Source organism: Ahaetulla prasina, chromosome 4 (assembly GCF_028640845.1).
Source record: "Ahaetulla prasina isolate Xishuangbanna chromosome 4, ASM2864084v1, whole genome shotgun sequence".
Taxonomy (NCBI): Eukaryota; Metazoa; Chordata; class Lepidosauria; order Squamata; family Colubridae; genus Ahaetulla; species Ahaetulla prasina.
In genome coordinates this window covers 139,602,875-139,629,081 of record NC_080542.1, presented here as the reverse complement: position 1 = coordinate 139,629,081, position 26,207 = coordinate 139,602,875, and the positions used below count along the sequence as shown (strand labels likewise).

General features: G+C 40.9%; 1 protein-coding gene across 1 annotated transcript in view; it reads left to right on the top strand.

Moving 5' to 3' along the window:
• DPP6 (dipeptidyl peptidase like 6) overlaps positions 1-22,153 on the top strand; it is a 487,048-nt gene extending 464,895 nt beyond the window's left edge. Inside the window, exons 19-26 of the mRNA XM_058181717.1 lie at positions 2,902-2,971; positions 11,433-11,627; positions 11,906-11,960; positions 14,563-14,674; positions 16,175-16,236; positions 17,608-17,680; positions 17,836-17,909; positions 20,025-22,153. Of these exons, the coding sequence (XP_058037700.1) occupies positions 2,902-2,971; positions 11,433-11,627; positions 11,906-11,960; positions 14,563-14,674; positions 16,175-16,236; positions 17,608-17,680; positions 17,836-17,909; positions 20,025-20,171 (788 nt within the window). The 3' untranslated portion in view covers positions 20,172-22,153. The remainder of the gene's footprint in view (positions 1-2,901; positions 2,972-11,432; positions 11,628-11,905; positions 11,961-14,562; positions 14,675-16,174; positions 16,237-17,607; positions 17,681-17,835; positions 17,910-20,024) is intronic.
• The last annotated feature ends 4,054 nt before the right edge of the window (positions 22,154-26,207 follow it).

Here is a 26,207-nt window from a genome sequence, read left to right as displayed (position 1 = left end):
AGACCAAACTTGCTCTCACAAGACATTGGTGTGTTTTGATTCCATGCAATGTGTTAATCAGCCTCACAGGCTTAATGCTTTTATTACTTGCCAAGAATATCCCCAGAGAAATCAAAGAAGTTGAGTGTGATCAAACGATTTGTCAAAGTCTCACCCGCTCTCCTCTTTTATTTTTGAATGGTACTGTGTGAAAATGAATGGGGTGTCCTGCACACAGAGTTGTGGCCACCCGCTTCAGTTTTTTTGAGCTCACCTGCAGATACCCCTGTTATTGTACTGCTTCCATAATGGGCAGAGTAAATATGTGCCATTCTGTTGTCCACTTGCCTTGCCTTCTTTGTTTCTACCTTCGCATTCCCTTGGTAGGCTGAAAAACCTCCTTGGTAGATATATTTGTCATTAATTAAGAAATGGAGGTGTCAGCAGAGCCAAAAACTCTTGTCAAAATAATGAAAATGGCCATCATCTCACAAGATTCTCCCTTTTTCTACACACGTGTGACATCAGAGCATAAGTTACAGAAGCCCCAAATTTTTTGTGATTTGCTTTCTTCATTGGCCAACACCACCACCAGGATACCTTGGCTAACAGTCATTCGACCAAAGGAACTATCCAGTTAATAGAAGAAACATAGGTGCTTGAGAACCAATCTACCATTGCCCAACTGCAATTTCCATTTATATTTCATTTGGCACATTTTTCTACTTTCAGTTTTCTGACAAACCCACTAAAAATCACATTGGAATAAATTAGAATAGGTTGATATGAGTTCAAAGAAATATGTTTCCTATTCAAAACTCTTTCAATTACTGAAGTTCCTCTTGATTTATGATCAGTCACTTAGTAACTGTTAGAAGTTATGAAGGACTCGCTAGAATGGGACTTATAAGTCAGTTTTGAAATACTAGATTTCAAATACTAGTGATCACATTTTAGGTCCACGAAACAGGCCTGTATTTAGTGACATTTCTAACACTTCATGATCACAATAAGATAGTTTATGATGTTTTTGCCTTCTTGCCCCCAGAGGCATTTTACAAAACCATAATTCTATTCCATGCCTTTCCATCATTCCTATTCCAATAACATTGCGACTGAATCATAATTCAATTCAGATCAATTCAGTCACATTTGGATTAAATCCATAATTGTGATTTTTTTTTAAAAAAAAAAGAATAACAGAGTTGGAAGGGACTTTTGTGATCTTGTAGGCCAACCTGCTGCTCAAGCAGGAGACCCTATACCATTCTGGGAAATTGGTTGTCCAATCTCTTCTTAAAAACCTCCAGTGTTGAAGCACCCACAACTTCTGGAGGCATACTGTTTCACTGATTAATTGTTCTCACTGTCAGGGAATTTCTCCTTAGTCCCAAGTTGCTTCTCTCCTTGATTAATGTCCATCCATTTTTTCTTGTCCTGCCTTCAGTTGCTTTGGAGAATAGATTGACTCCCCTTCTTCTTTGTGGCAGCCCCATAGATGTTGAAACACTGTTATCTTGTCACCCCTGGTCTTTCTTTTCACTAGACTAGAACATAACTCAATTCCTATAACTGTTCTTCCTATGTGTTAGCATCCAAGTTTCTAATCATATTTGTCACTCTTTTCTGCACTCTTTCGAGAGTCTCAACATTTTTTTAATATTGTGGTGACCAAAAGTGGATGCAGTATTCCAGGTGTGGTCTTACTAAGGCGTTATAAAGCAGTACTAATACTTCACATGATCTTGATTCTGTTCCTCAGTTAATGCAGCCTAGGATTGCATTGACTTTTTTGGCCGCTGCCACACACTGCTGGCTCATATTTAAGTGATTGCCCACTAGGACTCCAAGAATTGTCCACAAGAAATCCCAAAACGAGATGCATTGGATAGAATTCAATACACATGAAGAGTATCATAATTTAACTCTTCGCCTTTAGTATTTGCTAATGAGAAAACCCACAAATATGAAGTGATAATTGTAGTGCACAATTCCTTCTTTGTGATCCTAAAAGATTTCCAAGAATAGCCCTTAATGTTTAATTCTCTATATTCTGCCTTCCCAAGGGATCTCCATGTGAATCATAACTACAAACCCATTCTCTATTACAACTCTCATACAACAATAAATTAGACCCAATGAAATAAAAGGCTTACCACTAAAACTCATTTGGCTGTTTACTGCCCTTCAAATGCCACTAATTTGAAATTTAATTGCCATCCTTTTGGTAAATTGGCCCAGCAGTTCACATTTTAAAAACCAAATAAAAGTAAGGATAGGTTTGGGAGCAACCTATTTATGTTTGTGCCAATATATATTTAAGAAAAAGCACACTTAGCTGTTACTTCAGGATACATGTTTCTATAAAGGCAACTATTTTCTCTTCTTAATTCATCCAATTTATATCATTTCAAAGGGCAAAGGAGGTGACAGTCCAGGCCCTGGAGTTTAAAATGCCCTTGAAGAAAGCCTACTCTTAAATCCCTTGTGGGGGGGGGGGGGAGAGAACAACTTTATTCCATTTTAGAGAAGAGGATTTGCATTTTACTTTGAGTTTCTCCTTCCTTTGCTCTCCTTGCAAATGTTGTTTGATAAGGCAGCCTTTCCTCCACCTGCTGAGAGGGGGAAAAACACATATCAGCACCACCCTAATTGCATGTTTGATTCATGACCAAGCACCTTGGAGAACCAGGGTGTTAGATGTGTGGCCTTTTGTGTAGCAGTGCCAATTTTCTTTCCAAAAGAATCGCTTCTGCTAGGGTGTTATTTGCAGAGCCATTCTCTGTAATGGCATTTTGTTCCCACCGAAAAGTACCCGAGTGTACTAAAAGGGAAAGAAATAAAAGGTTGTGCGTTGTAATGACAGCCTTCCTGTGCTTAAATGCTCCTCTCCTCCTTTCTTCTCTTTTCTTCTGTTTGCAGAATTGCCACTGCAAATTTTAAAGCCAGCCGTTTTCATGGAAAATACGCACTACCCTTTGCTCCTCATTGTGTGAGTAATGTTAACAATGGTATAATTTCCCAGTTATAGCCAGAAATGCCAGCCAAGTTGAGAAGAGAGATATTTGAGAAGGGTAAGGATGTGGCTTTCTTAGCAAAACCAGGGTGGAAAATTAACAAACATGGAGATGGCTCCTAGAAAGAATACTTATTTTAATTATTTCCTGCCTTAATTATTTTTTTCAAATAAATACCTTAAGGAGATGAACATGCCTTATAATCCTGTTTCTTCTTGTTTTTCCCCACAACAATTCTGAAGGTGGGTTGGACTAAGAGAGAGGGGGAGAAACTAGCCTAAATTAACCCAGCTGGATATCATGGCTAAGACAGGACTAGAACTCACTATCTCTTGGTTTCTAGCCCAGTGCCTTCCTCTGCAGACCAAATTGAGGTTTCTAAATGATATGTTTTAAGCTAAGGCAAAAAAAACAAGGATGCCCCACATCAGAATCCAATATGCTTGTTTTGGGTTGAGAGCATTATGTTCCTAATGTTGTTTCTTTGTTTCATGATATAGAATAGAATAGAATAGAATAGAATAGAATAGAATAGAATAGAATAGAACAGAACAGAACAGAACAGAACAGAATAGAATAGAACACAACAACAGAACAGAACAGAAAAGAATTCTTTATTGGCCAAGTGTGATTGGATACACAAGGAATTTTTGGTGCGTATGCTCCCAGTGTACATAAAAAGACAAGATACACTCGTCAAGAATCACAGGGCACAGCAAGCTTAGAAACGGAGATGAGCACCACCCCCTAGAGTCAGGAACGACTAGCACATTTGTGCAAGGGGAACCTTTACCTTTGCCTTTTTATGCTTATAAAGTGGGTTTAAAAATGCATTGCTTCTTTTTTCTTTTCTGTTTTTCTCTAGTGTATAGTGTTGGTATAGTTCTTAAAGTTTGTAAAAGATTAGCGTAAATGAATTTGAAGGTGCCATATAGCAATAGCCCTTAGACTTATATACCACTTCAGAGTGCTTTACAGACCTCTCTAAGCGGTTTACAGAATCAGCCTATTGTTCCCAAACAATCTGGATCCTCATTTTACCCACCTGAGAAGGATGGAAGGCTGAGTCAACTTTGAGCCTGGTGATATTTGAACTACCAAACTGCAGGCAGCCAGGAGCAGTGGTGGGTTGCTACCGGTTCGTCCTGGATCAGGCGAACCAGTAGCAACGGCAGCAGGAGGCTCTGCCCATCCGCCTGGGCATTTCTGCGCACCCACGAGCAAACCGGTAGCGATGGGTTTTGAAACCCACCCCTGGCCAGGAGTCAGCAGAATTAGTTGCAATACTGCACTCTAACCATTGCGCCACCATGGCTCATATATCTATATATGTTAAAAGAAAGCTTAAAAAGCTGTATTAAAATTATTTAATAGATAGGCTCTATTATGGTCAGAACTCAAGCACTTCCTGTACCTGCAGGTTGCATGTAAATAAGGAGCAACGGTTTGATGCCATTGTACCATCTTGACTTTTTTAATTTTTTAATTGCCCAGTTAGATGCCCTTGTGACCTATGCTTGCTAGTTTTAAAAGATCAATAGTACAATAAGGTAGGTCTTGACACATAATCTAAGACAAAGAGTGTCAGGGTTCCAAGTAACACTCCCAACTAAAAAAGATTCCGAGGCTAGAAGTTCCTCAAAGTTCCACTTAATTAGAGACGTCGTATTGGCACATCTGGGAAAACCTGAATCTGAAAGCTTCCGGGTTTTCCCCACCCAAAGGAAAGTCAAAGTCCCTTCATCTGTACCCACCTGTCCATCACATAATCCAATCAATCCAGCATATCAACAGGAGATGTCTCCCAGTCACGCGACTCCAGGTGCAGGCTGAACGTTCTTGACTCCCAGAGAAAAGAATGTTGTTATGACTAGATATCTCTACAACTCCATGCAATCCCCCCTCCCAGTTTCCCACAGCACCAAGTGTGGCAGCCCTGAAGATCCAAAGAAAATGTTGGCCTCCAAGGCTGTCAAAGAGTTAACCATAACATAATCAACGAACTTCCTTCTTCAAACTTCTTGATGAGGACGGGATCCTATTTTAATCTTCCCTACTTTAAAATTCCTCTTGGCGAATGATTGTGGCTTTGGTGTATATAATTTCCTGGTGAGTTGCCTAGCAATTTCTAGAAAAATCTTGATGGACAGGCAGGTTTGAAAACAAAAGTCCATGATTCCCACCCTATTTTTCTTGAAAGCAAAGAGGAAAACAACTGTATTGCTATAATATGTTGGATGCCAAAAGAGAGGGGAGGGGGGAAGTTCACATCTGCTATGCAAGCTGCATTGATATGATATGATATGATATGATATGATATGATATGATATGATATGATATGATATGATATGATATGATATGATATGATATTTATTTTTGTCAATCATATATAAGATAACAGATAAAAGTAATAATTTGGATACATGAAAAGAGTAAGTAAAAAAGGAATATTGGGACAGGAACGGTAGGCACGCAGGTGCACTTATGCAAGCCCCTTACAGACCTCTTAGGAATGGGGTGAGGTCAACAGTAGACAATTTAAGCTTAAAGTTTTGGGGGTTTGGGGAAGAAACTACAGAGTCGGGTAGTGCACTCCAGGCATTGACCACTCCGTTACTATACTATATACATATATGTATGTAGGTCTTTGGTTATTCGGGTTTTCTCCCGCGTAAAATTGGAAGTGTCTTGGCGATGTTTCGACGAAGTCTCATTCGTCAACTTCAGGCTTCAGCTTCGTGCTTCTGGGAGCAAACCAAAGACCTACATACAAACACCCACGAAAACCTCAGAAAACAAATATATATGTGTGTGTGTGTTTGTGTGTGTGTGTGTTTTCTGAGGTTTTCACGGGTGTTTGCATGTAGGTCTTTGGTTGAAGCCTGAAGATGACGAATGAGACTTCATCGAAACGTCGCCAAGACACTTTCAATTTTACACAGGAGAAAACCCGAACAACCAAAGACCTACATATATATATGTAAAACCAAAGACCTACATATATATATATATATATAATATATATATATATTAAAATGTCCAAATGTGTGCCAGTCTAAAGAGAGAACAACAAAAAAAAAACATCTTTCACAAACCCTCCCACTTACTTCACATCAAAATTATCTCTTGGGAAAATGTGCTTTGTTATGCAAATACCCAGGGAAGATTGGTGCTCATAAAGCTAACAACACTTGATTAGGACTGCCATAGAATGAGAAAGCATAGCTTGGGTGGGCCCTAAATAACTATAAATCACGCAATCTGAGAAGGAGGGGGAGGGAGAGGGGGAGAGAGAGAGAGAGCGGGAAGGGGGGGGGGAGAGAGAGAGAGTGTCTCATGTAGGGTCTCTAACTGAGCCGTAGAAGATATTTTTCTACCATCACAGAGCTATCAAAAAAAGTGAGGAAGAATGAGTCTTTTTCTTTTTGTAAATACATTCATCCCCCTTGCCAGTTCCTGCAGTATTGTAGAGTTAAATTTAAAGGTGAGGTTTTGCCCACATCTTGTATATCCTCACACTGACTTCCCACAGATTTTAAAGAGTTACATGGTTTTTAGTCCTAAAGGTTGAACTGAAATTCCTGATACGATCAGTCCCCATATAGTACAGGTAGTCCTCAATGTACAACCGCAACTGAGCCCAAAATTTTGATTACTAAGCAAGAAGTAATTAGGTGCAGTAAGAATTCTATTTATTTCCCATGAATGCCGCTGTCTTCCTGATGTGATATGAGAGATCTTAGAAGTTCTGGCTGGTGATAAGAGCTCTCTTGACCTTTGGCAGGTGCTAATCATAGGACCTTTCTATGTTTTGATTCCTAAATCCAGACTTTAGAGATTGCATGCAGAGACTCAAGGAAGAGAAACATCTTGCTATCTATTAATTTAATGTCAGAAAACTATTTTTCCCCAGGGCTACAGGACTGACAGCTATTTTATGATGCATCTTATTTAGGATATACAGCTACATTTTTTTCCTTGTCAATCTAGACTGTTAAATTTGATTTCCTGAAGGCAGCTGCAAGCTAGTTAAGAGAAACATGGACTATTACATCAGTGGTGAATGCTGAAGAAGATATTTAGTAAGGCAATAATAATGTCACAAGTAAGGTAAATTTGATCTATTTTATCTTGAAAACCAAAATTAAAAAGGAACAGTAGATATATTTTTGCTAATTAAAACAACTATTTAAACAGCATAATCAAAAATATTCCAAAAGAATCTGCCACATTAAGTCAGCCTAAATTGTCCTCAAAACACCAACTGATTAAAATTCATTAGGTTGGCTGAATGTAGAAGTTTGTGGTTTAGACCAAGATCAAGACTTATTATGGAGAAGAGAATTTGTGGGAACAATGCTATTCTGATTGTCCTCGACTTACAACCATTTGTTTAGTGACCGTTTGAAATTGCAATGCATTGCAGCATTCTCATGGTCCCATGATCAAAACTCAGACACTTAGCAACTGGAATGACGGTTGAAGCATCCCAATGTTATCTTATCATCTTTTTTGATCTTTGGACAAAGAAAATCCTTTTTTTAAAATTTAATTTTATTTTTATTACGATTTTTCTTTTTCATAACATTGGTGCATATTCAACAAATTGTGACATTATTGTATGTTTTAGATCTTCCTTCCATATAATTTCTATATATATTATACGCATCTAATCATCAATAGGCTCAGTGGCTAGGACTATGAGCTTGTCGATCGAATGGTCAGCAGCTTGGCGGTTCAAATCCCTAGTGCTGCCGTGTAACGGGGTGAGCTCCCGTTACTTGTCCCAGCTTCTGCCAACCTAGCAGTTTCGAAAGCATGTAAAAATACAAGTAGAAAAAATAGGGACCACCTTTGGTGGGAAGATAACAGCGTTCCATGCGCCTTTGGCGTTGAGTCATGATGGCCACAGGACCATGGAGACGTCTTCGGACAGCGCTGGCTCACCACCCCCTAGAGTTGGAAACGACTAGCACGTATGTGCGAGGGGAACCTTTACCTTTAATCATCAATAGCCTTATATATATATTATTTTCTATTTCTATTGTTTGTCCATGTGTATCAATTTTCCCAGACCGCGTAGTATTCTGAATCTTCTTTTTCTTGTAATTCTATGGTAAGCCTACCAATTTCTGCGCAATCATATACTTTTTGGATAATCAGACTCTCTGGCAGTATGCTACTCTGTTTCTAATATTGCGCGAACGCAATGTTAGAATATGTAAAATCAAATAACTTGTAACAAAATGCCAAATAGAGCTGAACCCAGAAACATTTATCTTGGGATTGCTTAAAACAAAGCCTGACAAAATGACAAAGAAAACTGCTAAGTCATTGCTGAACCTCTAGGGAGAACTTCTGTGTCTGCTGACGTTTGGGAGGACAATCATCTTTCGGTCCAAAGAAGCAGAATAGAAAACAGGGAGGATTTGGGATGGAAAGTCAGACAGATTTTAAATTTGGGAAAGAGAGCCTTTCAGACTGAATGAGAGCCAACCAGCTATCCTCGCATGGCGCAAGTTGGACTTGGTCATATTAGGAGCCTCTTCCAACTCACGAGCGTTTGATGGCATTCTACAGAAACCCCTCTGGTGATTTTGTACAGAGAAGATTGTGAACTTCCAGCGTGTAGGAAGCCTTTCTCCCCAAACAAAATGAATATATGAAGAATATATGAAGAACACAGCTCCAACACTGGAAGTTTTTAAGAAGATGTTGGATAACCATTTGCCTGAAGTAGGGTTTTCTGCCTAAGCAGGTTTTTGGACTAGAAGGCCTCCAAGGTCCCTTCCAACTCTGTTATTCTGTTATTCTGTTAATTAATTAAATTAATTAATTAAAACAATATGAAGAACAGTTACAGAAACTGGGCATGGCTAGTTAGTGAAGAGAAGAGAAGGACCAGCGGAAACATGATAGCAGTGTTCCAATATTTGAAGGACTGCCACAGAGAGGAAGGGGTCAATCTGTTGCCCAAAGCACCTAAAGGCCAGGCAAGGAATAATAGCTGGAAACTGACCAAGGAGACAGTCAACCTAGAAATAAGGAGAAATTTTCTGACAGTGAGAACAGTCAATCAATGGAACAGAAGTTGCCTTCAGAAGTTGTGGGAGCTTCATCACTGGAAGCTTTCAGGAAGAGACTTCTTTCAAGAAGAGATCTGTCAGAAATGGTGTAGGGTCTCCTGCTTGGGCGGAGGGTTGGACTAGATGACAACAAGGTCCCTTCCAACTCTGTAAATCTATCTATCTAAAATGAACAAACAACAATATACACAGAAGCAGAGGGGGAAGAACTGAAAAGGCATTCGTTAAGCTATAGGGAATCTAATCTATTTTAGGATGATTATCTATCTATATAATAGAATAATATAGATATAATAATAGAATTCTTTATTGGCCAGGTGTGATCAGATACACAAGAATTTGTCTCCAGTGCATAAGCTCACAGTGTATACATAAATTGCCAGTGATAAATCATAGGTCATAATCTTAGACAATTGTTGTTTGTAACTTAATCGTAAGTTATAAAAGAACAATCGATAAATCATAAGAAACCAGTAGGAGAAGATAGTAGGAAAGATGAGAAAGGAGACAGTTCTGTGGGAATTAAGTGTTTCAGCAGAATGATGGCATGTGGGGATAAAACTATCTTTATGTCTGGTTGTTTTGGCATGCAATGATCTACAGCGGGGTCCTGAGGGGAGAAGTTGAAACAATTTATGTCCAGGATGTGAGGGGTCTGTAGATATTTTCTCAGCCCTCTTTCTGGTCCGGGCATTATACTGCTCCTCAAAGGAAGGAAGGCTGGTTACGATTGCTTTTTCTGCAGACCTAACTATCCGTTGTAATTTGTATGTGTCCTATTTGGTTGCTGTACCAAGCCAGACAGTTACAGAGGCACAAATGACAGACTCAATAATTCCTCGGTCGAACTGCGTCAGCAGATTCTTGGGCAATCTGAGCTTTCAGCGTTGACGCAGGAAGAACATTCTTTGTTGTGCCCTTTTAATGATGGTTCTAATGTTAGGTATTCATTTCAAGTCCTTGGAGGCAATAGAACCTAGAAACTTGAAGGCCTCTACTGTGTTGCCTAAGATCGTAAGATGTACCAGAATAGGAGAACGTCTTCTAAAATCTGTTATCATCTCTACAGTTTTGAGTGTGTGTTCAGTTCCAGATTGTTCTGGTTGTACCACGGGATCAGTTGATCTACCTCTTGTGTATATGTAGATTCATCATAGTCTCGAATGAGACCAGTGATTGTTGTACCATCTGAAAACCTCAATACCTTAACAGAGGGATCCTTCGAGATACAGTCTTTGGTATATAGAGAGAAGAAGAATGGAGAGAGCACAGAGCTCTGGGGGGTTCTTGTGCTAATTGAACGGATGTTTGATGTGATTTTTCCCTACTTTACTTGCTTTCTATTTGTTAGAAAGCTTATATTCCATCTATATCCATCCATACATATTTCATCTTTATAATTTTTATAAATAACTCAAGGCAGCAAATATACCTAATATACTTTCTTGCTTTATTTTCCCTACAACAATCCTATAAGGTGAGTTGGGCTGGAGTTACCCAGCCGGCTTTCATGCCTAAGGCAGAACAAGAACTCACAGTCTCCTGGTGATTGGCCAAAGTCACCCAGCCCGCTTTCATCACTAAGGCAGGACTAGAACTCACCACCTAGTAGTATATCACCATCTTTGGTAACTAGCCCAAAGCCCCCTAGCTGACTTTCATGGCTAAGATAGGACTAGAACTCACAGTCTCCTGGCTGGCCCAAGATAACTCAGCTGCTAAGGGTGGGACTGGAACTCACAGTCTCCCAGTTTCTAGCCTGGTGTCTTAACCTCTGGACCAGGGGTGTCAAATTCAATTTTACTGAGGCCACATCAGGGTTGTGTTTGACCTCAGGGGGCATGGTGGGTATGGCCAGCTCGATGTCACTCATCGAAGCTCCGTTTTTGGCTGTGATGGCCTCTTGCAGCCCTCCGCTAGCGAAAACAGCTCGGGGAGGCCGTGTGTGGCCCACCCGGGCTCTGTTTTCGGCCATGATGGCCTCCTGCCAGTGAAAATGGAGCTCATGGCCTGCCTGGGTTCTGTTTTCCCTGGCAGAGCTACCATGGGCCGGTCCTTCACTGTTTCCAGGGTGGGCCCGCGGGTCAGATCTAAGCATCCTGCGGGCCGAATTCAGCCCGCGGGCCTTCAGTTTGACATCCCTGCAATAGACCAAACTGATTCTGAAACAGGCAGAGGATTTTCTCATGCTTTTCATATACATCAGGAACTTTGCCTGCAGACCCTGTTTGTCGCCAGTAGCATATTCTCCCCCCCCCCTTCTTTTTTTCCTTCCCTGGTGTTTTTCCTGGTCCTCCTGTCGATACTCTCAGCCTCCCACTAAGTTGTTCTTGTTCTTTTTCTGTTTCAGGGATGGGACTCCTGGCACCCAGAGCGTAACAGAAAAGTTTGAAGTGAACTGGGAAAGTGTCATGGTCAGCTCCCACGGTGCCATCGTGATGAAGTTTGATGGGCGTGGAAGTGGATTTCAAGGGACTAAACTCTTGCATGACATTAAAAGAAAACTGGGCACTGCTCAAGAAAAAGATCAAACAGACGCTGTTCGGTGAATGACCTTAACTCACTGAAATTGAATTCAGTCAATAGTTGCATACTCAGCATTCTTGCAATGATTTATTTCAAAATGCTAAATCATTTGTAAATTATGGAGAAAGGCAATCTGAGCACTGAATCAAAAGGCAACGAAAGTGTTCAAATTTACAAGTGTAATTTCTCCCTTTTGCAATTTGTACTTCTATGTATCAAGACAAAGCCGGACCTTGATATAGTTAACAGGAGTTAGTGTGAACATAATCATATCTTCTTTGTTTTTGTTTTTTCCAGGATAATGCTGGAAAAGGCATTTATCGATAAGACTCGAGTTGCTGTGTTTGGGAAGGTGAGTGTCCTTAAAACACTGCTATTCCTCCAGGATTTTGATCTGCAGTTTGCTGGGCTATGCTTAAGGTTGTTGTTTTTTTTTGGGGGGGGGGGTTAATTTGCATTTATATCCCGCCCTTCTCCGAAGACTCAGGGCGGCTTACACTGTGTCAAGCAATAGTCTTCATCCATTTGTATATTATATACAAAGTCAATTTATTGCCCCCAACAATCTGGGTCCTCATTTTACCTACCTTATAAAGGATGGAAGGCTGAGTCAACCTTGGGCCTGGTGGGACTTGAACCTGCAGTAATTGCAAGCAGCTGCTTTTAATAACAGACTGTCTTACCAGTCTGAGCCACCAGAGGCCCGTATGACTTGCATCTGAGAGTTATTCTAAGAGTCGTGATGTTGTTGGTTAGAAGGTTGGGGTCAGTGGTGGGTTTCAAAAATTTTCACTACCAGTTTGGTGGGGCATGGCTAGGTGGGGGGCATGTGACTGAGTGGGTGTGACCAACTTGATGTCACTCAGAACATACCCCTTCAATCACATGACCCGCCCCCACCTAGCCACACCCACAGGAAAAGGTAGGAATTTGGGGGAATTTCCACCTATCTACCCCCGCCCTCCCTTTACCAGTCACCCCCATTTTCCCTCCTTTAGTGGCCCCAGCCATAGCCCCACTTCCTTCCCCACCACCGCCTCTTTGTTCAGGCTGCTTACCTTCCATGGCACCTGGTCCAGAGTCCAAAAGGCAAGCTGACCAGAGTTTTCGGCAGTCCCCAGTCAGCCGCCGCAGCTGTAAAGCAGGTCTTAAAGAGGTGGCACCTCTTAAAGAGGTGGCAGCTGGCTGCAGGACGCTGAAGAATACCAGAGGTCACAGAAAAAACTGCTGCCGTTACCGCCATGTTCTTTGCGCAAGCACATCCCATTGGACTTGCAAGAACATGGCGGCAATGAACATGCGAGATGGAGTGTGCGAGGGGGGACCGGTTCGGAGGCATGGTCAGCCGGCCATTGCTACCGCTTCGGCGACCATAGCCAACTTCGGCGACCATAGCCAACTTCGGCGACCATAGCCAACTTCGGTGACCATAGCCAACTTTCCACCAACGATGGTTTGCACCAGTTCATGAGAACCGGTGCAAACCGGCTGAATACCATCTCTGACGGGGGGAGCTATGAAGGTGGAGGGGCTATGAATTCTAATCCCACCTTAGGCACAAATTCAACTGGAATGGCAAGCCACTTCTGAAAAATGTTATGGCCCTCAAATGTTGCCCACAAAAATCCACATACACAGGCACAAAAACTGACAAAACGGGAAGGGGGGAAGGACACAAATGGCTGTAAGGTCTTCAATAGGAATACCAATGGGCTGCAGGCAGGATACAGTCTTTGCCCCACTGCATTGAGTGAAAGCCCTTATAGCACTAATCCTGCAGGTGAGTCTCCCCAAATTATAGGGCTCAGGCCTTAGGGACAAGCAAACTGCCCAGTTATGGTGCCCCTTGGATAGAGTAGAAACAGCACTCCCCAAAATGAAAAAGAAGACGATGAGAACATGGAAGTGAAGTCTGTAAAGAAGATCCTTGAGTTGCAACCGACTGCTACTTGGAAAAACAGAGTTACGGCCAGTTCAGATGGTCAGGTCCACTCCTGCTCCCTTGGTCACACATCATCGGAAGCTCAGCATTGTGGCCACATTTGTGGCCATTCACAGGGTCACATGACAATGTTTTGCCGAAAACCAGAAGTTAATTCCAATTCTTATTGAAACTGAGCCACAGTGAACAATCAGTTCACTTAACGGCTGTAGCATTCATTTTACGACTGTCTCGTTCATTTAATTTGTTGCAAAAAAAAAGGTCATAAAATCAGGTCAGTTGCGTGACCGACTCAAATCCCAACTGTCCCGACATATGACATACGTAGTGGGCAGGCTTCATTGCAGTCGTATGTCAAGCATTATCTGTACTGCCTTCTTGAGATTTTGGTACTCCAAGGTTGCGGCACATGATTTAACTAAAGACATTGCCACTTCTTAAGCATTTGAAAAGGGGCAAACCGGAGTTCCATGCCTTCGACATGACCTGAGTTTAACTCATAGAATCATCTGTTACTACGTCCTTCCTGTCAAAGACTACTTCAGCTTCAATCACAATACACGAGTACACAATAGATTTAAGCTTAATGTGAACCACTTCAATCTTGATTGCAGAAAATATGACTTCAGTAACAGAGTTGTTAATGCCTGGAATGCACTACCTGACTCTGTGGTCTCTTCCCAAAATCCCCAAAGCTTTAACCAAAGACTATCTACTGTCGACCTCACCCCATTCCTAAGAGGTCTGTAAGGGGCGTGCATAAGAGCACCAACGTGCCTACCTCTCCTAATGTTCCCTTTGATTGTATACAATTTCATATAGTTATAACATACTTATGATTATATTTATGCTTATATATCGTATAGTTATTTCATGCTTATGCTTATATATACTGTTGTGACAAATAAAATAAATAAATAAAAAATAAAGAAATTCAGGGTTGCTTGATTATTCTTTTCCCTCTGCACGTACCCCCCCTTTCATCTGCTTTCGTCTTCTCTTTGCCTCTCAGGATTATGGCGGCTACTTGAGCTCCTACCTCCACTTTTCTGGAGAAGAAAATAAAGAGCCAACCTTTTTGTGTGGCGCAGCTCTTTCCCCGTTGTCAGACTTCAGATTGTATGGTAAACAGGGATCTCGTTGGGCTGATAGGAATAAAAGCAGGGTTTTTTTTTCATTGCCTGGCATTGAATCTTAGCATTCTGTTGCCTAAAGCAAAACTGAACTCCTTAAGGCTGCAAACATTAATATTAAAATATGCAGGCCAGGCCTGTGAAATGTCAAGGTGGAGGCTTCTGGCTGAGAAAAAGAATGGGATGCGGAGGCTAAATAAGGAAATTGACTGGAACTTTAGAAGGCAGCCATAAGGATTTATCTGCCTGCCTTAGAAATCTGGCCAGCTTTGAACAGCTTGCAGTGCTGGGTGAACCGAATACAAGATAAAGACATTTGAAGCAAAACTATTACATTTCAGAAAGATAATATCCTGTGTTAGGAAGACAAATGTGGCTCAAATGTTCATGGTTTGGTTTTGTTTTTCATGAGCAGTCTGCTTTGATACTGAATTAGTGGTCATGTTTTCCAGCTCTGCTGGGGAGAAGCCTCTCCTTTTTGTTGGGCTTGGGGGAGAATGTCTTGCCTTGAAGGAAGGAAGGAAGGAAGGAAGGAAGGAAGGAAGGAAGGAAGGAAGGAAGGAAGGAAGGAAGGAAGGAAGGAAGGAAGGAAGGAAGGGCAGGGCAGGGCAGGGCAGGGCAGGGCAGGGCAGGAAACAAGGACTGGGCAGAGGAAGGAAGGAAGGAAGGAAGGAAGGAAGGAAGGAAGGAAGGAAGGAAGGAAGGAAGGAAGGAAGGAAGGGCAGAGCAGAAAATAAGGACTGGGCAACGGAAGGAAGGAAGGAAGGAAGGAAGGAAGGAAGGAAGGAAGGAAGGAAGGAAGGACTGGGCAGAGGAAGGAAGGAGGGAGGGAGAGAGGGAAGGAAGGACCGGGCAAAGGAAGGAAGGAAGTTTATTGGAGGAAGGAAGGAAGGAAAAGAAGAAAGGGAAGGAAGGAAGGGAAGAAAGGGAAGGAAGGAAGGAAGGAAGGAAGGAAGGAAGGAAGGAAGGAAGGAAGGAAGGAAGGAAGGAGCTAACGCTAAACCAGTACAATGACTTTCCTAATTGTTGTTTAATTTTATTCTTTTGTTCAAAACCTTCTCTCGGTCGGTCACCTCCTGGATGTGTTGTACTTCAACACCCAGAATTCTTTATTCACTTCCAAAACTATTCTGGGAGTCCAAGTCTCTTGCTCCATCCACCAGGAATGGCTGCAAGCTATTGAGAATGATGTAGCAAATAAAAATAATTAAAGAAAAAATGGAAAACCTTGAAAAAAAATTGAGGCCAACAATGCCAAGACCATCTCTCTGGGATGAGACCTCCCTAGTCATATGTCGTATTCCAGAAAACTGCCCCATTGATGAAAATTGCTTAAATATCCAGCCTATGGAGTATTTTTAGCATTATAATTTGTCCAGATATGTATAATTTTCAACCTGTGAGGCAAAGATCCAACAATAGAAAATGCCATCCAAATTTAGTATCAGTAGTTTGAATTTAAATTTCGTATCTTTTCTTTTCTTCCCTCAGCTTCAGCTTTTTCAGAAAGATACTTGGGATTACAAGGGTTCGACAATAATAAGATATATGAGGTAAATCAGGTTAACTGTGATATATTTACTTAGTAATTTAATAAATATTAATTTATTAAGCACAATGCTATTTACAAGCAGACAATGGGGATGGCAGTAGGTAGAATGCGTTCTTCATTTATTTATTTTATAAGCTTTTCTTCAGATCAAAATAGGATCTTGTATTTGATTATTTGAGGAAATAAAATATACATCAAGAAACAAATGACAAAACCTATAGTAGATTAGTTTATTGCGATGATTAACCAGCTCTCTTTAAACTGCCTTCTAGTTTGTTTAAGTTATAATATCTTAAAGTGCAAAATAACAATGTATTGAAATCATGACAACAACAACAACAAAAATAATAATAATATGAAAGCATAATATTAAGGAAGGGTTTCCAAACATTTGGAAATGTTATTTCTTTTTTTAAAAAATCTTTATTTTTCTTGATATAATTTATTAATTTAAAGACAAGAATAAATATTGTCATTAAAAAGATGATATTAAAAGCATCAAAAGGGGAAATAGAATAGAAAGATAATAGAGTAGAATAGAATAGAGCAGAACAGAATAGAATAGAATATAACATAGCAGAGTACAGTATAGTATATAGTACAGTTGACAAAGTGTGATTAGACACACAAGGAATTTGTTTCCAGTGCAGAAGCTCTCAGTGCACATGCAAAGTAATAGAGTAATAATAATCATAATAATGATACCAATAAAAGGAGGTAGCAAAGAAGATAAGGATGATAATAACAATAATACAGCTATACTGTACTACTTGGGTGAATATCTTTAGAGATTAGACAGTGCTGTGGGAATTAAGTGTTTAGCGGAGGGATGGCATGGGGGTTGGGGTGTAAAACTATATCTGTGTCTAATTGTTTTGGCATGCAATGCCCTATAACACCATCCAGAGAAGAGAAGCTGAAGCAGTACGTCCAGGATGTGAGGGGTCTGTAGATATTTTCTCAGCCCTCTTTCTGGTCCTTGCAGTATACAGGTCCTCAATGGAAGGCAGGCTGGTTGCAATTGTGTTTTTTTTCCTGCAGTCCTAATTATCCGTTGAAGTTTGCACCTGTCCTGTTTGGTTGCTGCGCCAAACCAGACAGTTATAGAGGCACAAATGACAGACTCAATAATTCCTCGATAGAACTGTGTCACCAGCTAATATTTTTTGTGTCTGTGGAAATAACAATTTAATAGTTTCATAAAATAGATCCTGCTTTCTATAAGTACCACAAAGGTGGTATACAGATCAGAAAAAAGGGGGTAGTACACAAAAGAAAATACACAATAATACTCTGTTATAAGTGCTATGTTGATTGTGGTGATTTTTAAAGTGTCTATAATACTGAAAAATATTTTTCCCACTCTTCTCAGATTACTAAACTCTCTCATCGAGTAACATCCGTGAAAGACCAAAACTTTTTGATCATCCATTCAACAGCTGATGGTAAGATTGCATGAACCAAGCCTATAGACACTCCCCGCTCAAATAAAGCAAAGTAAAAGCTTTATTTACTCACAATAAATATTTTGTTTTGCAGGGTTTTTTAGTAATTCAATTATTTACTTCCTGGAACTTAATTACCTTAATCTATTTTACAGAGAAAATTCACTTCCAGCACACTGCAGAGTTCATTACTCATCTAATTAGGACAAAAGCTAATTACAGTTTGCAGGTACCGTGCTGTCACATAATCACTTTTTTGTAAAACAAGTGTAGTCTCTCCCTCCCTCTCCGTCTCTGCCTCTCCCTCTGTGTGTGTGTGTGTGTGTGTGTGTGTGTTTATGTATGCATGTATGTTCTTTATAGTTCACAGGATTTTAAAACTAGTTTGGTCTAGTGGTTAGTAGTAATACTCACCACTAGACCAACTGCCCTAGTAAGAAAGGCACAATACAAATTAAATTAATATATATATCTATATCTTAAGAACTGAATACAGCCTCTGTGCAGCTGGGTAGGTCAAAATGAAACTTGCTACTATGCCATCTTGGTGTTTTTCACCTCTTCTCCCATGGATCTTGGTTTTCTCTAATTATTTTAGAGAATTTGCCCAAACTACAGTACTAAGCACTGTTATCTTGGGAATTTCATCATATGCTTTTATTAGAAGAAAACATAAAAAATTTAGGGAAGGAAAGGAGAATTTATTTAAATAACACATTCCAAAGAACTTATTAATAAGAAATATGTTACAAATTGCTCATTTTTAACATATTTCAGAATACAAAGTATATAAAATACTTGCTTGCCAAAAAAAAAATAGAAAAAGTAAGCAAAAGCAAGATGATTTTAAAAAGACTATGTTTAAGTTAAAAAAGGAAAATTATGGGTTTGTTTTACAAAAGAAAATCTCCTTCCCTTCTATTTGCAGCCTGAACAACAGAACATAACTTAGATTTTTGAACTTGACAGCAAACTTAGATCATTTTGTTAGTTTCGATTTAAGTCCTCAAAATTGTATTCGAAATACAGGTAGTCCTCAACTTATAATCACAACTGAGCTCAAAATGTCCATTTCTAAGCAAGGGAGTTATTAAGTAACTTTTGGCCCATTTTACAACCTTTTCTTGCCACAGTTGTTAAGTGAACCACTGCAATTTTTAAGTTAGTAACACGATTGTTAAGTGAATCTGGTCTCCCCATTGACTTGCTTGTCAGAAGGTCACAAAAGGTGATCACATGATCATCATAAATATGAGCCAGGTCCCAATCATCAGAATTTTTGATCATGTGACCACAAAGATGCTGCAACAGCTGTGTGAAAAACAGTCCTAATTTTTCAGTGCCACTGCAACCTCAAATAGTCACTAAACAAGTGGTTGTAAGTCGAGGACTACTTCTATATAAACTTGCTGTTCTGTCCCCCCCTCACGTCCATCCAAGCGATGGCTTAATTAGCCGGCACTTTCAGCTCTGGCAGCAAACTAGTGAGCATCTGCCAAGTGCCTCTGTTATCTCCCTCGACGCCGATGAGTCACCCAGGAACAAACAGTACTTCAGCTCTTAGTTAATCAGCTGCTACGAAGAGGCACAGCAGCTCTTGCTGCCTTTATATCCTGTGGGGTGTGGCTCCATGACTCAGCACTTCCTAGGCCTGCCCCACCCCTGCTTCTGTTGCTCCCGCCTCTCCTGCCTACGAAACCTAGGCCAAGCCTGACTGGGTCTGGAGGGGTGGCCTGGGGGGGGGGGAAGAGTCAGGGGACAGAGGTCTCGTTATCTCCTCCACCTGGCCTGCCTCTGGCTCCTGGAGCTGAGCCAGGGAGGCCAGTGCTCCCAAGGTAAGTCCTGATGGCCCTTCCCCCTCACTTTCCAAGTCACTTTCTGGCAGGAGGCCCGGCTCGGGGGGCGCAGACACAACACTTGCCTTGTTCTACATATCCCATCCCAATTCATAGTTGTGAATAATTGATGATCCTCAAGCTTTGATCAGGGACATTCAGATGAAAACCACCCAAAAAAAATCAAGTTGAGGGACCTCCATTGTGTGATTGAAATCCCACCCCTTTTCATTACGCGTGTGCAGTGGTGGGATTCAGCCAATTCGCACCACTTCGGGAGAACCGGTTGTTAACTTTCTGAGCAGTTTGGCGAACTGGTTGTTGGAAGAAATCATTAGGGCAGAGAACCGGTTGTTAAATTACTTGAATCCCACCACTGTGCGTATGTGGCATGTAGACAAGGGGCATGTGCAGCCATTTTGTTTCTTGGGGGCCTCTCTGGCTTTGAAGACACACACACACATACTCAGATGTGAGATCCATCTCAACCATGACTTTTTCCTTGGCAGATCTACCCCGACGAAGGTCACTACTTCAACAGCCCAACCCTGGAGCAGCACTTGTACAAGTCCATTGTCAATTTCTTTGTGGAATGTTTCAAAATTCCGGACAAAGCCCCAGTGGTTTCCACGAAAGAAGACGAGGATGAAGATTAACTTTCTGGGTTTGTGCTAAGAAGCACAAGGCGACTTCTCAAAAAAAAAAAAAAAGATATGCAACTAAATCCTCCCGATTTCCCTTCCCTGACGAAAGGAGTGTTATGTGAGCATGTATTTAAAGAAAAGCGAAAACGGAATAGCAGTCCTGGTGCTGGTATCGGAGCTCCTGCCTTCTCACACAGAAAAAAAAATATTTAAGCATGAGGAACTCAGCAGGCGCTGCTGTTGAGAACCGATCCCTATGAACAAAATGGCCGCGGTGTGATTTCTGGTTAAAGAGTCTCAACTGGGAAACTGAACTCGCAAGGCAAATTCGCCCACAAAGCAACCCTTTGCATTGCTCAAATGCAAGTCCCAGAAATAAGTATAAAACCCACCTTCTGTCTGTGTTAGGGGTCCCTTATTTAGCATCTCATTGTTTCCTATAAAATGAACCATCAATGGAATAAAGATTATAGCACAATTATTTTTCGAGGGTACTGAATTGTGTGTTGTTTACCTGTCGTCTTCTGCATTTCCAAGAACTTAGGCATTGCTGCAGAACTGCTCAGTTATACAGGCGTTTTCTTTGTATAATGCACCGCTGTAGCTTGGCTAACCTCACACTGTACAGGCATTTCTCTATATATATAGTTTTTAGCTGTCACCCCCTTTCACTTCAGCCTTGCTCTACTAAAACTTTGTTGCTGCAATGTGCTCTGGCTTTAAGAAAACCTCTTTAAAGCTTAGAGAGCCACAGGCGTTCCAGCTATCTAAATATCTAAATATATTTTTTTTAGATATTGTGGAATTCTTCCCGTTTGTTTCTTTAATGCTCCCAACAGCAATTTAGCTTTATGGATTTGAATTGTCCAATATTAACCAATATTTTGTCTTATGCTTTCTTTAAAAAGTCCTTTTTTTAGAGGGACAAGGTTAGCTGCAGGACTGGTTGTCATCCTACAATATCCCCAAGTTGCTAGTCCCTATTGCGGCAGATTGGCAGGAAATGTGAGAAGTTAGTCTCAAAAGATCATGTCTTAATCGTGCTTGGAGTGTCTTGTATCAGCAAGTGATTCCAGCTTCCCTGGAAACGGGAATTGCTTCTCTTGAATTGCTTCTCTTGCTTTTATCAATAGCTACAGCTTTTGTCATTTATACTGTTACCTTCAAAATATTACACAGCTTTTAATTAGTCCTAACACACTGCCTTATCTGTACGTTGTGTTAATGTAATGATAAAAATCTGGGTTGGGGCATTGCAGGTTTGCCTTCTTTTTTTTTTCCCCTTTGATTTTTTTCCCCTGGAATTTTTGAACACGGTCATTTCTTTCTTAGAGTTCAGAGGAGACAAGATTAAAACTGTTCAAAAACTACCCCAATCCATATTTTTTATTCCTTGAATTCCTCTCTTCCTTCTTCTCCTTCTCTTTTCTTTTGCTTCGCTACTGTCCCTCCCTGTAAATTATTCTGACCCAATGTACAACTAATATGAATATTGTATACTTCATTTTGTTGTGTATAAAAAGGAATGTAAAGTTGAAGATTTGTCAAGTTCCCTTCTGCTCCGGCATCTTGGATTATTATTCTTACTCTTAACGTCTTGTGTTCTACGTGCATGTGAGAAGCTTCGTTTCCTTACTAAGGCCCCTTAGAGGTGTTCATTCAGACTAAATTAACTCTGTGGCTCCTTTTTTTTTTTTTACTGTTTTTGACAGCTTGAATGTCAGTGCAGGTTTCTGCATCTTCTACATGTATTGTTGAGAGGACACACATCCAAGACAGCAGGAGAATTGGTGATCTACTTCACCCAGATATTTTTTCTCTGTTTTTTTCTCTCTCTGCTTTATTTTAGGTTGAGATTGTTAGCTATTGGTGGCAATTAGATCCTCGTGGGAGATATACCAGTAAACCAAACCCCAAGGCAAAGGGAGGGGGGGAATCAGGAATCTCTTTGATTATTCCCCCCCTCCCTTTCATAGTCTACTCTGCATCAAAAGTCATATAGAAAGCTACTGCAGAATAATCCATTCCTTCAGCCAAATGCCAAATAGACCATGTGAATGGTACGGGTCCAGGTTTCGCTAACCTTATAGGCCAGGATGCCTGAGCTGATCTTGCTCCAGAGGAGGTGACCCCTTGCTCTGTTTATAAAATTTTGTAAAGAAGAAGCCTGGTGTGGCACAATAGTGTTTGTTGATCCATGAAATAAAGCATTATTTTACCTTCTAGGTTGTTGTGGTTACTCTTTCTTAACTATGACATGACTGTAAAAGTAGGTGTAATCTAATGCAGGGGTCTCCAACCTTGGCAACTTTAAGACTTGTGGACTTCAACTCCCAGAATTCCTCAGCCAGCAAAGCAAATTCTGGTAGTTGAAGTCCACAAGTCTTAAAGTTGGCAAGGTTGGAGACCCCTAATCTAATGCATGGTCTCTGAAATTCATTGTGAGCTTCAGAAGATTTTCTGGCAGGAAGGTTGCTCCGTCCAACGGGCCTTGTCTCTATCCCTCCTTTCTCCAAATGAAAATAGTTTGAATCAGTGGGGGAGGAGGCTGAATATGATTAGATTAATCTAGGGGTGGGCCTTTAATCATTGCCTGAAAGGAGTCAAGACATCGCCACTTGATCTCTAAGAGGAAGACGTCTCTTTGCAAGGCAATTGTTTTTTCAGCCGACCTCCCAATCCTGCTAACTAGGTCCATGTTCCCAAAGAATATGTGTTGGCTGTTCCAAAGCAAAGCTTGGGAAAGACTGAGATACACATGAATTTGTATGGGTAAATGATCTGATACACATTGTAAAAAAGTTATTCTTTAAAATAGATGAGAGAGGGGGAGGGAGAGAGGGAGAGAGAAAAAGAAAGAGAGAGATGATAGATAGATAGATAGATAGACAGAGGTAGATAGAGGTAGATAGACAGGCAGACAGAAAGATAGATTGTTGTTGTTAGTTGTGAAGTCGTGTCCGACACATCATGATCCCATGAACAACATTACTGTACATGAGGTTTTCATGGCAAAGATATTGGAGTGGGTTGCCATTTCCTTCTCCAGTGGATCACGTTTTGTCAGAGCTCTCTGCTCTATCCATCTTGGGTGGCCCTGCACGGCATAGTTCATAGCTTCATTGAGCTACGCAAGCCCCTTCGCCATGAAGTAGAAAAAATAGGGACCACCTTTGGTGGGAAGGTAACAGCGTTCCATGCGCCTTTGGCGTTGAGTCATGCCAGCCACATGACCACGGAGACATCTTCGGACAGCGCGGGCTCTTCGGCTTTGAAACGGAGATGAGCACTGCCCCCTAGAGTCAGCAACGACTAGCACGTATATGCAAGGGGAACCTTTACCTTTATATATATAACCAAAGACACACACACACACACACACACACACACACACACACACATATATATATAAAGAGAGAGAGAGAGAGATACATAGATGATTGATAAATGCTGGATGAGAGAGATAAGATTATAGATAACACTCCATCTTGGGGAAGATTGTAAGAGCATTTGATATTCACAATTTAACCTCCTGTGAAGATGCTGGTTCCAATGGTTGCATAGGATATGGGACAAAATCTGCAATCAAATTGATCCAGGCCTTGCCCCCATGTTCAAAAGTGGGGTAGTATCAGTCACAACCTCTTGCCTATCATTTTACAGATTTTGACCTACACACTGTGGATATCCCCAAGCAGCTTTGGGACTTCTGGTTTTTTAAAGAATAGGACACTGAATGGACGACAGCTCTTCATGGATTAAATTCCATATGTGATCTGTTTCAGTTTTGCCTTTGCTTAAAATACAGAATTGGCAAAATACAAAACTTTCCAGTCAATTACATCACCATTCTGTGATTTAAACAAACAAACCGGGGCCGGGATAGCTCAGGCAATAGAGAAGCCTGTTATTAGAACACAAAGCCTGCAATTACTGCAGGTTCAAGCCCGGCCCAAGGTTGACTCAGCCTTCCACCCTTTATAAGGTAGGTAAAATGAGGACCCAGATTGTTGGGGGGGCAATAAGTTGACTTTGTAAAAAATATACAAATAGAATGAGACTATTGCCTTATACATTGTAAGCCGCCCTGAGTCTTCGGAGAAGGGCGGGGTATAAATGTAAACAAACAAACAAACAAACAAACAAACAAACCAAGGGCACATTTTCTCAAGCAGAGAATAAAATAGAATATTTGTACTCGGGGTTGAACTGTGGGGTCCTCAATGCTCTCTGAATTTGGCTGTTTTCTTGTAAACATTTCATTACCCAACTAGTAGCACTGATGATGTTAGGATGATGATGTTTATGAATGAAATGTCTCCAGGAAATGAGCGAGCTTAGAGTACCAAGGGCTCTGCAGTTTTGTATGCAGTCTGAGAAGAAATCTCAGGGAAAGCATAAGGAGGTGAATAGAGATGAGAGGGATCAGATTCAATCAGAAGACAAAATCAGTTATTTCAGCAATCCAGAATTGAGAGCTGACGTATATGAGGATTAATAATTGGCCTGAAATACTCAGACAATCCTGCAATCTCATCTCGTCTCCTTGAAGGTGACATCTACAAGTTATGAGAAACTACCATTCCCATTAACCAAGCCAAGAAGGCAACAGCAGCTGAGAGTGGTCCCAAATTAGACACTAACAGCAAAGGAATACTTTACATCTCATCTCTAGATGTCCTCCATCCCACTTCTCAATATTCAAGAATTTATTTCATTCAATCCATTTTCCATTGTGGAGCTTAACTCTGTCCTTCAGAGTCTTTCTCCCACTGAGAAGTTTTTCCTAAAAATAGATATTCTTTTCCTTCTTTTTCAGGCATTTATTTCTTGTTACCTTTCTCCCTCTACCATGTATGTTCTCTTTGTTCCAATTTGTACATGTCATTTGCATTTTCATCCATGCCACATGATCAGTTTTCTTTTCCCTTCATTCATAATGTTCCCTACCGTCTCTTTAAGGCATCGCTCACTGTACACATTACATCATTTTCAAGAAAGTTAATTGGATTTCACTCTCCAAAGTCCAACTCTGACCGGCATCTGACAGTGGAGTCCCCCTCCCTCCCTGCTGCCTTTCTGCCTCCACGGTCCCCTTATTTTCTATAATCAGAAAGCCATGAAGACAGATTGGCTGCCCTTGAACAGGGCTTGTCCTGGACAATCTCTGACTTCTACTACCATCCTTTGATCTACGTTGACACAAATCAGACATTCTTTGCCCTGATGATGGAAAGGACAACGAATAAACAACAATCTTTCTCCATGTCTGCTGCAGTGTTATTGCGTCTCTTTTTTTAGTTCCACATAGATTGTTAACATCCCTTAAAGGCTAAGCGTTCAGAATCCTTTTCCAGGCTGATGTGCAACTCTATGGCAGAGTCAAAGGTTGGCCGGATTATCTTAAACTGCGTTTCATGCTGAATTGCCAACCTGGTCTACTGTATTCATTTCACATGGTTTTTGTGCCAAATCTGGCTCAGTTTAAAAACAAGACAGAGTAGTGAGTTAAGGAACAATTGGGATAACAGAGACGAACAAAAGTTGTGTGGTGCATGCTTAGTTGGGGGAAAAAATATGAGCCAACATGACAGAAAATCTGGCGGGAAGTCCTTGGTGCTTTCTGAGTTTGGTTGTTTTCTTGTGGACATTTCTTTAAACAAGGTGATATCATGTTACCTAGAAAAGAAAACTAAGATCCTGGCATCCGGCCCTCTCAATTCCTGGCAAATAGATAGGGAAGAAACGGAGATAGTGATAGATTTTATTTTCCTGAGCTCCAAGATCACCGCAGATGGGGACTGCAGCCAAGAAATTAAAAGACGCTTGCTCCTGGGGAGGAAAGCTATGGCAAATCTAGACAGTGTACTAAAAAGCAGAGACATCACCCTCCCAACAAAGTACTTATAGTCAAGGCTATGGTTTTCCCAGTTGCAATGAATGGCTGTGAAGATTGGACCATAAGAAAGGCTGAGCACCAAAGAATTGAGGCCTTTGAACTCTGGTGCTGGAGAAGACTCCTGCGAGTCCCTTTGACTGCAAGGCGAT